The 10,381-nt window shown below is 34.7% G+C and overlaps 1 protein-coding gene across 3 annotated transcripts; it reads right to left on the reverse strand.

Annotated features, from left to right (window-relative positions):
• Nucleotides 1-323: 323 nt before the first annotated feature.
• On the reverse strand, nt 324-9,448 carry LOC101268295 (imidazole glycerol phosphate synthase hisHF, chloroplastic). 3 transcript variants are annotated; one of them, XM_026032165.2, is made up of 20 exons: nt 9,223-9,448; nt 9,011-9,093; nt 8,286-8,380; nt 7,743-7,846; nt 7,063-7,232; nt 6,829-6,943; nt 6,272-6,327; nt 6,147-6,185; nt 5,959-6,057; nt 5,162-5,224; nt 5,017-5,079; nt 4,846-4,928; nt 4,582-4,690; nt 4,419-4,472; nt 4,061-4,148; nt 3,854-3,891; nt 3,596-3,701; nt 2,679-2,845; nt 1,940-1,987; nt 324-833 (listed from the first exon to the last, which is right to left on the reverse strand). In XM_026032165.2, exons 1-20 carry the CDS (start codon nt 9,395-9,397, stop codon nt 738-740), a joined length of 1,851 nt encoding a protein of 616 aa, XP_025887950.1. In that variant the 5' UTR covers nt 9,398-9,448; the 3' UTR covers nt 324-737. The 3 variants fall into 3 exon arrangements, with proteins under 3 accessions (XP_025887950.1, XP_025887951.1, XP_004244100.1); XM_026032166.2 differs by lacking the exon at nt 5,017-5,079; XM_004244052.5 differs by lacking the exon at nt 324-833 and having other exon boundaries at nt 1,585-1,987.
• Between the last annotated feature and the right edge of the window lie 933 nt (nt 9,449-10,381).

Raw genomic sequence — 10,381 nt, forward strand, 5'->3', positions numbered from 1 at the left:
TCTCAATAAGATTCTCTCGGAGCTCTGAAGCAATCTCATCGTACCACTATGCCATGTTGGTACGTTCTTTATTGTGATTCGTGATCCTACATAGATAATTGGGTCATTTACTCTTTTGCTCCTAGTTTGTGTTAGTTTTCAATTATTGCACCTTTTAAAGCAAATGAATTTACGGGGTTTAAGTTTTTATTTTTTGCATCATCATATTTTTGAAAAAGTCTAGATTTTGAACCTGTGTTTTAGTATTATTGATGTTCACTTATATGGGACTTCAATTAATGTTTGAATGATCCAATAAAAAAAAATATGATTAATGCAAGCACTTATTATATGAATTCTGAACTCGCTTTTTATAGTATGTGTAATTCTAACAAGCACTTATAATTTAGAGTGAAATGAAGAAGAGAGAAATTTATTATATTACTAATTGGTCCAACTCATGCAAAATTATTGAATCAGATTCTCACCGCTACCGTAACCTTCTCCGATTCCAAATCCATAACCATTACCACCATTTTCTCCGCCTCCTCCGCCATCATAACCTCCTTTGCCGCCGTTACCACCTAAACCCGATCCCTGTCCACTGCCGAAGCCAAATCCAAATCCTGCACCTATACCACTAAAACCACCACCTCCACCATCGTCGCCGCCGCCTCCACCTTCACTACTGCCAGCAGCTCCTCCTATAATTTGACCAAATCCTACGCCATTTTCAACAGGGATCTCAAATACTGTAGCTACTGCATCTCCCTGGAGTTTTCTAGCTGACGTGTCACGTGCAAATACTCCCAAAAGAAATAGAAAAATAAATGCCTTTGGATATTGTGTCGACACTGCATGAAAATAAAATACGTATAAATTTTTTATTTCAACGAGATTAATAACAAGTAAATTACGTGTTACCATATGTTAAAATAAATAAATATTTTAAAAACATTTATTCGTAATATTAGTTTATGAAGACAAAAAAAAAAAGGGTGAAGAATCATTACTTTTTATTGTTGGTGTCTGTATGTAGTGGAAGAAATAAAGTCAGTTTACCAGATATAATTATACACAAAGCCAATAGTTTACATTAGAGATAATATGAGCTGAAGATAATTAATTTGAGAACCAAAACTGAACATACATATTATATTTGTAACAGTAATGTTTAATGGATGAAAAAATTTATCCACTTAGTTAAAAACCTTCATAAAATTTGAATTATAACGCCCATTACCTTCCTCTTGACATTCTAAAGATTGGCCAAATTTAAAACTTTATGATAAATATGATTTTTTAAGTTGATATTTAGATGTAAATTCAACAACATAAATGATAGAATAATATATCTTTTGGTCGACCTAGTCTAATATATAAACACTTTAAAAACACGTTAAATAGCTAAGGCAAACCAAAAAATTTCATTCTCTTAACAAACTCCAGTTTCTAAATCAATTATAAATAACACTCTTTTTATAACTCAGAAAAAACTAAAAAGAGGAGAAGGAAGTGATTGTTGCATTAAATTGAAAATTTTGTAGTGTCACATTATTAAAGATGCGTTCATGAACAATGTTGATTTGCTAGGAGTTAAGAATATACAAATCAAATAGGAAAATGATATCAGCAAAGAAATTTGTGAACTTTGTTCAACAAAATGTATATTCATCATTCACGATGATACTCAAGAACTAATACCCCAAGACATGTCCAACTAATAACCCATATACTGAAGAAAGTGTACACAAATAATTTAACAACACAATTTTACAATGATAACTTGCTCAAAATTGGCACGAGGCTATAAGTGCAAGATATTGAAAAAGGCTTCGTTCGCAGCAACAAGATAAAAGAAACTGATATTCAGTGATATAAACATCAAGTAACAAGGAATGGCAAAGGATAGGACTGCATATCGAGTTGCTCGATAGCAAAAATGTGGTTACATTCTAACCTCTATGCCTTCCTCTGACAGGTGCTCTTTCACGGCTTGAATGGGAACCTGAAATTGAGGAGACAAATTATATAAGCCTACATCAGTCAGAGCTCCACATTATGTGTACCGATATTACAACTGGGAACTTGAATTGTTGTATGTTACTATACAACGGTTGGTAGGTAGATAAGAAACAAGTTATTCATGTTGTATTCCAGAATAAATACATATTGTATGTTCAGTTTTAAACAAACACTTCCCTCCCAAGAACTCTAGTTCAACCATGTTTATGTTCATTTTTACTTTCTCGTTAGTGTGAATGAGGTGGTGGGTGATGAAAAATGAGGATGTGCTGTGGCAGGTTCTGTACTGCATCCCTTTGGTACCATACAGGCTACCTATGGCTTTGTTTAAAGCCATATATGTCACTTAAATATACACTTTTGGAAGAAATAAAAAGGCACTTTCAAGAGAGGTTAATTATGCTAACAACCGGCAGATTTTACTTCGATCAATTTAAGAAGATATATAAAACCCCTTTATATGCAAGGCTTTGCTCGTTAAACACAAACAATAGGTATCCACTTTCTCTGAAGAGGTGCATGCTGCCAGCACTCAGCAGAGACATTGGCATCTACCGTGTCTCTCATCTAACTTCTGCCAATCAATCTCTTTTGTTATCGAGCTCACAGAAACTGAACATTGATCAACTTAAAGGTACAAAAGAAGGCATCTGTTTAATGTATAGTCATGTTACCTCCTTTCTATGGAAAATTCCAGCAGCAAGGGCAGCAGAAGCATTTGTTTCTCTGAAGACCTCTGTAAAGTGTTCAACAGCTCCAGCTCCACTGCTTGCAATCACAGGAATGCTTACAGCATCTGAAACCAACTTAATTAGGTCTATATCAAATCCCTTTCCTTGACCTGAAAAGACATAAGAAGAGCAAAAATTAGGCGTTACATTGTCCACAAATACATGAAGTGGATTGTTGCCAAGAGTTAAAAAGGAACCCACAGGTTGCATGACCAATCTATTATCCTAACAAGAAGGGGGGAAAACAAAAGACTGCAAGCTTTGGAGTAGAGCTAATGGGTGAATGAAAATTCTGTCCTAATAAGGCAAAAAAAGAAGTCATATCAAGAGTGGCCAACTATGCATGTTTTGTATGGTTATATTCACAAGTACCATGGATCATACCAGGTAAGTTAAGAACAGACAGCTAACCTTAAGTATTAGGAGAAGTAGATTAAAGGGGGAAACAGAAAAATAATTACACACAAAGGAAGGTGTAATATGGCAAATACTTCTCTCATCCAATTTTACCATTTGTTAAGAGAACTTTTAAATACAATGCAAGCAGTGGGTTCAAAGATGAAACTTTCTTTAACTTTTCACATTTGAATTTCTAATACAACCAAAGCGAGTTTTGGGAATACTACATCGAAAACATCCCCAATAAAATCTTTTTGATTTCTTTGCTTCTAAAACAGCTCCCTTCTGGTGCAATGGGAACAATATCTGGACAAACAAAGCAGAAAGGACATGCAAATTCTACTGTTGCTTGGCGAATATTACAATAGAAATACCAAATTATGGCATTGACCATCTTCAGACCCATTCCAACACAACCTCGAAGGTAGAATATATATACGTCAAACTCATGAACATCGTACCATCACAATCAATGCAGTTCAGCAGTATCTCCCCAGCTCCTAATTCCTCAACAGCTTTCGCAAGCTCATAAGCTCCAATAGGGCGGCCTTCTCTCCCACCACTCACCTTGAAACATAGAATTAAATTGAACTTAGGTTGAATGTATAAAAACTATCAACCGTGAAAAACAATCTTGATATTCCATGTGACACCAATAAAAGAATGAGATTACAAGAATAACGGGTTGTAATTTATAACAAAAAAGATTCATTGCCCACCGTGCACTGGTACCATGCATATTCTTCTCCATTTGGACCTGAAACCAGTAGACACACTTCAGTTATTAATATTCCCTTCTTGCCCCATTTTATCTTGGTCAAGTGATAATGTGATTTTATGCCAAATGATTTCTCTTTCTATGAGGAAACACTGGATGCAGGTAAACTACTAAATTACTTTGGAAGAGAATATCTGAATGCAATTACCTGGGTTTCGCACTTTCACAGTCCTGAATTCCACGGCCTTGGGGTCCTTTACATACACCCTTCGAGGATCAATGCTTACAACTACTGCCTACAATATCACAACACATCCAACCAATTACAACATTTTTCTTGCACAACATGCCCACTAAATAATGAGTATGCTATTCATATAAGAAAGAAAGCAGACAAGGAAAAGCGCTTATGGATTAATATGTCTTAGTCACTCTTCATCATTGATGACTGAAGAGAAAATTGGAAACTAAGATATTCAACCTAGGATAGTGACACAACAAATGTGTTATCATTACTATCAGACATCAAGAAACTAGCATAAAGTTTAACATGGCTTTAAATCAACCTGATTTCCATAAACTCGGGAGATCTGCTCTAGACTGCTCTTTCCAGTTTTCACCTTCAAAGACAGTAAGTGAAACGATAAACAGATTGACGTTATTATAAATAAGGAAGCATTTTTAGTTGAAAATAAACAGATTAATTTCACATAGATGAGAATTACATACTCCAGATTTCAAGTATTCTTCCGCAGCATAAACAGCATCACTTCCAATAGAAATTTTGTCTGCCCCAGAACGAAAATATTCTGAAGCAACTTCCAAACTAGAGTAGTATCTGCGAAGTAAGTTTATATATCAACTAGTGAAGTCAGATCATCGTCCACAATCCCTAATTAACATTATTCAATTTTTCAACTCAGTTTTAGGCAAACAATTTGGAAGATCAAAGCATTATTGATTGAATGAATAGAATAACAAATAGCCATAAACCTGCCATTCGCATCTTTGAAGTCTCTAATACCACCTCCAACGGTTAATGGCACAAAAACATTCTCTGATGCATACCTCAATACCTAAATGGCAAATCAAGTAGAACAAACTATCACAAAACATCATCTTTATCGGGAACAATTAATCAGAATATTGAACTAAAGAACACACCTGCAACATTGGCAGATCACCCAAGGGAAAGTCTCGGAAAGCAGTAATATTTAAAAAGCTAACCTAAACCACAGAAAGCAACTAATAAGTCTAGGGTCAGGTTAGAGTAACATAAGAGTTACAGATAACTAATGCTAAGATAAACCTCATCTGCCCCATCCTTGTAATACTGTCCAGCAAGATCCACGGGCTTGCCAAGGTTTCTCACCTTCAGGAAAGACAATCATTTTTAAATAAAGGAATGTAGTGAAAAAATAGAATCAAGTAAGACATCCACATGGGTTTTTTAAAGAGTAGATGTCTACAAAATTTATGCTTTTGGTGTAACGGCGATATAGTAGATAACTTAGATCAGCTGATGGAATTTATAGGTGTTTTATAAATCAACTGATACAGCTATACAAAAGCTTGTAAGTTTTTGGATACCTCCTTGGTATCTTATCCTCAAAAGAGAAGAATTAAGTGCCTGACACCAAGAACCTTTGAGGACACAAAGCAGCTCGCTAACAAGCTTCCTCGTTATCTTTCTATTGTTCCTTCTGTTTTCATTCAGATAATTTACAAGTATGAGTCCTGAACCACTTATCACAGAGAGCCAACAGCTCTGGCAGCCTAAGAACTTACAATCTTATAGCTTCCGTTTTCTAATCTCAGAGCAATAGATTGGACAAAAAATAAGAACTAGCAATTTTTTTCCCTTTAACAGCGGAAGAATACATCCCTTTATTTTTTCGATATAAGAAAATGACAGTTTATTTTCCTCATAATCTTTTTTACATCTCTTGATGATCTCCTTTTCTAAATAAGTTCTGTCGGCTCTCAGTTTTGTCCACTTTCAACTGTCTGCAGACCAACTCCAATGTTGAACAGCCTAAAAGATTAATTTGAACTGGCAGAGCTCAAAAGGAGATGATGGTTAAACAATGACTAATGCTCACTTACCTCATTTTCTTCTGTATTCTCTCTAACATCGTATTGGTCTCCTTTGGTTACAACCAAGTCACCCTTATCATTTGTCCTCACATCAAGACATGCAATAACCTAAGTAGTCACAAAATTCACTAACTTCAGCAATACAAATAAATAAAAATTCTGAGAAATAAGTTACTACTAAGATGAATATGACCTACCCGCTTTGCAAGTTTAGAGGCATTCCCTTGGACCAGCTTCTGTCTTGCAGAAAGCTTTCATGTGTTAGATGCTTTGAACAGTTAGCTTGAGAAGTAAAGCACTAAGTCATAAGCATCATTAATACCTGCGTTCTCCCGGATTTTGGATTCAAGAACCTCCTCAATACAGAAAGGCCAACATCTGGAAACATTGTTCCACCAGTTTAAGGAGATAATGATTATAAGAAGACAAAAATTAAAGCTCAAGGGGTTGTGTGTGTATGCTTGTGTATATCACATATTTTTGTTCTTTTTCTGTGTGTGCACGCCTACACATACTCTCTCTCTTTATTTACAACTTTAATATTGTGTTTGACCATAAAGATCAAAATTAAAGAGGGTCATTTTTGTGCTCTTCAAAAATGAGAAAACAAATTTAAGTATCAATGAACGACATGCAAAAGGTTAAAAGGGCCTATAATATTGATAATGATCTTAAATTTTTTTCGGCTATATCCTTAACATATTCTCCGTTGATGTTTGGAGGACTGTGCTTACATTATGATCACTTCCATGCCCTCTATGCTACATTCATCAGATAAAACATAATTTAAATTGATCAAACATAATTAGGTTAACAAGAATTTTGTCATAATTGTTTCTTTTCTTTCATGCTTCAAAAATTTTGAGGAAATCACTGTACCACCGCTCTTCTCAGGATGAAACTGAACGGCATGGACATTTCCTCTCTGAATGGATGCTATGAAATCGTCACCATACTTGCAGGTCGATGATATCCACTCTCTATTTTCATCTGACTAAATTACGAGAAATGTTAGAATCAAGCTTCTTGCGCATGTACTAAATAAACTTAAAAATTAGAAAAAAAGAGGATGGAATCACTATCAATATATATTTACTCAATGAGAATTAGTACCGGCATTGCCCGATAAGAATGTACGAAATAGACATGTGAATTTCCAACGTCATCCAAAATTTGAGTATCTTTTGCTATTTCAAGTGCATTCCAGCCAATGTGAGGTACTCTGATCCCTTTAGAAGAGTCAAAACGTCCAACTACTCCAGGAATCAAACCAAGACCCTTTACTGATAAACGTGTTACAAAGTCAGTTTCTCAGATGAAGCGGCTATATGTTACAACGATGCATGAAATTGAGGGCAAGCAAACAGAGATATATATATTAGAGAGTAACGATCACTTGAATTTGGGGGATGGACTATGCAATGGAAATTATCATCAAAATATACTTTGGAACTGGAAAAGTGAAACCAAAGGACTCAATGTATGACATCAATAAGGTAACAATGTAAAGCTGGTAGATGGCCCAATTTCATTTCCTTTGGTATTAAAACTCTTGTAGCTACAACTGCAAGCCTTGGATCCTCATCCATGATGATATTCCAAAATACACAACCATTTTAAGTGCTAAAATGATCCTGTCTGCTCTTGCAGCATACATTAATCTCATACTTCATAAGTTAAGCATCTCGCTGCATGAGGTTCCTCTTTAAAGTTAGAAAAAAAGCCACTTCACTAGAACTCATTTAATTATCAAATGTCTAAAGCCATAAATATACTTAATGTTAATTTGTGACCTTGTCCATTTTCTTCACTTGACTCAAAAAGTAGCTGCAGTCCAAGACAAATGCCTAGGAATGGGCGATCTTGCTCAATGTAAGCACAAAGTGCTTCAGCCATTCTGCAGAACAATTATCCCCATAATTTTCAGCAAAGCCAAAAAATAATAATATGGAGTGAGAAAATAAAACAGAAGAACAAAATAGAGATGCATGAACTTTCTGTAGACATGTTCTTATCGCTGCAAAAGCTTTAACCAAAATAAATTAGTACTATGTATTTTTAACTGGTTCGTCAAATATGGTGTTGGTGTGTCTTTATTAGTACTTTTTTTGCAGAAAAAGCCGTAAATACAAAATACTGGTTGATCAATCTCAATCAAATACTATCTTTTTACATGTATATGAAGCAAGAGGTTGTATTGTCCCAAAAGCCAGAACCATGCTTAAGTTTTAAATTTCTCATATGGCGATACAGTAATTTAAATGTTTATTTACAATGAGAAGTACAGAAAAAATAAACAGTTCCATCCCTATGTGTAGTATGGATGAAAACCATACCCCTTCTTGTTTAGCACATCCATGGCAGGAGCAAAAGCACCAACCCCAGGAAAAATGAGTCGTTTTGCTTTCAAAATGTCCTGTGGTGTTTGGACCTGGAAGACGTTGAAAAAGAAAAGGTATGCAAAGAGCTTAATCAAAATGAAAAAGGTACGGAAAGAGAGTAGAGAAGAGTAGAAAAAAACTGAAAATGCATGCATACTTTCTCCATTTTGGCTTTGGCACGCTCATGTAATAAACTTTTCACACCTCCCCACAATAATTAAACATAAATTATTCCATGATTCATAAGTTAAAGCACAGAGATTGAGGTGCATGGATATACTCAAATTCTCGAAGTACATACACGCTTAAGGTTCATATGACAAAGAGCAAATTCTCGAAATACAAACACTTAAAGGTTGATATGACAAAAAGAAAATAATATATGAAGGGCAAAAAAAACTGAAAATCCATTCAGTTGTTGCTCACCAAGACACTGGGAAACAACAAGCCACGGTAATTTCAGTTCCACTACTTTATAAGAGTGCAAACTTCATTTGTATGAACATAAGAGTAACACTGAACTAAGTAAATGATGTGCATAAGGAAAACTAATTTGGTGCGATGAATACATAATACGTTCATCTTTGACTTGCATTTCTCTTAATTTCCTACAAATACACCTCAATTTTAAATACTCAAATTAGAAATAAAAGCCACAACAGCAAAAGCAGAGAAAGTACATCTTTGATGTCGAAACCGAGATATTTAATTGCATTCCTGACACTCCGCACATTGCCAGCACCATAATCAAGTAGAGTTACCACTGCAAAACAATTATAGCAACAAGCATTACAGTCTCGTAAGCTGCTTATCATCAAATTAAGCCATCATTTCACATATAATTAACAGTGTTCAAGTGTTTCTGCTCATTGATTTATAGTACTCAACATACCAGAATCATCGGCACTGGTGGCGGAAGCGCGGGCTGAGAAGCTTCTGGAAGATTTGTAGTTCAGAGGTTTCGCATTAGGCTTGTAACGCAGGAAACGAAGAGATTGAGAAGTGGAGGAATAAGATGAAAACGGTGTCGTCGTTGATGAAGCAGAAGTGAAACTGGCCGCCTCCATTTTCTCTTCTTCGAGCTTTCTGGTTCATCAGTGTAATAAAAGTATTGTGTTAATTTAGCTGGAATTCAAAGAATGGCTATTTTTTAAAACTTGACGGAACCAAAAATGAAAAGGTTCTAATTGGTAATGGATTTTGAGTCCATATTGAGAAACTTATTGATTTGGGCCTTGAGCCCATGTTTTAGAAGGCCTTGAGTGGTATTTTGTGCCTACTTGGAATATTTTTAAGAAAATGACTAGGGCTGGGCATAAACACCGAAAAATTGAAACATCGAATCGAACTGAACTTTTTTGATATTTTGGTTTTGATTTTTGATTCGGTAATCGGTATACGTTTTTGTATTTTTTGGTATTCCATTCGATTTTCTGTATGTAAATTTGTGTTATTCGGTATTTTGATTTACCAAAATATATTATATTATAATATGTATTTATATTATATTAATTATTAATGTTAATAAATATTATAATTTAAAATAAAAAATAAAAAAGTAAAAGACACTTTTTGATGTAACTATTTTTAGCCCATTAAGCTGAAAAATCAAAAATAAATTATAAATTTTTAAATTTTAAAAAGTCCACTAAGCAGGCCTATTAAAAAACTGAAATAACAAAATCGAATTGAACCGAAATAATTCGATTCGGTATTCGTACACGTCGTACAAGAACCGAAAACCTAAAAAATTGAAATTGAACCAAATTACCGAATGCTCACCCCTAAAAATGACAACTTTAATTTGGCCTCAACTAACACCTCAACTTTGAACGACGTGGACAGGTAGACACTTAAACTTATATAAACTTGAACATGTACAGACTCATACATGACATAATATGTATCAGTTTGAGTGTTGTCACGCGAAATGTCATGTAGAATGTATGTTTCTACTTGTGCACACTCAAAGATAGAACACATAAATGTTAACTAAAGTCAAATTAAAGAGCACGTTTGTTGCTTCTTTCAAATTTTATGTGCTAATTCTT

This window comes from Solanum lycopersicum, chromosome 7 (genome assembly GCF_036512215.1).
Source record: "Solanum lycopersicum chromosome 7, SLM_r2.1".
In the NCBI taxonomy this organism is placed as follows: domain Eukaryota; kingdom Viridiplantae; phylum Streptophyta; class Magnoliopsida; order Solanales; family Solanaceae; genus Solanum; species Solanum lycopersicum.

What these genes read in the sequence shown, in the direction of transcription:
- LOC101268295 (XM_026032165.2), bottom strand. Translation starts at nt 9,397, where the DNA reads ATGGAGGCGGCCAGTTTCACTTCTGCTTCATCAACGACGACACCGTTT. An exon ending in CCTCTAAACTTGCAAAGCGG is followed by an intron (nt 6,058 to 6,146) that starts GTAGGTCATATT and finishes GTGACTACTTAG; the next exon opens with GTTATTGCATGTCTTGATGT. An exon ending in TGTCAGAGGAAGGCATAGAG is followed by an intron (nt 834 to 1,939) that starts GTTAGAATGTAA and finishes ATTTTCATGCAG; the next exon opens with TGTCGACACAATATCCAAAG.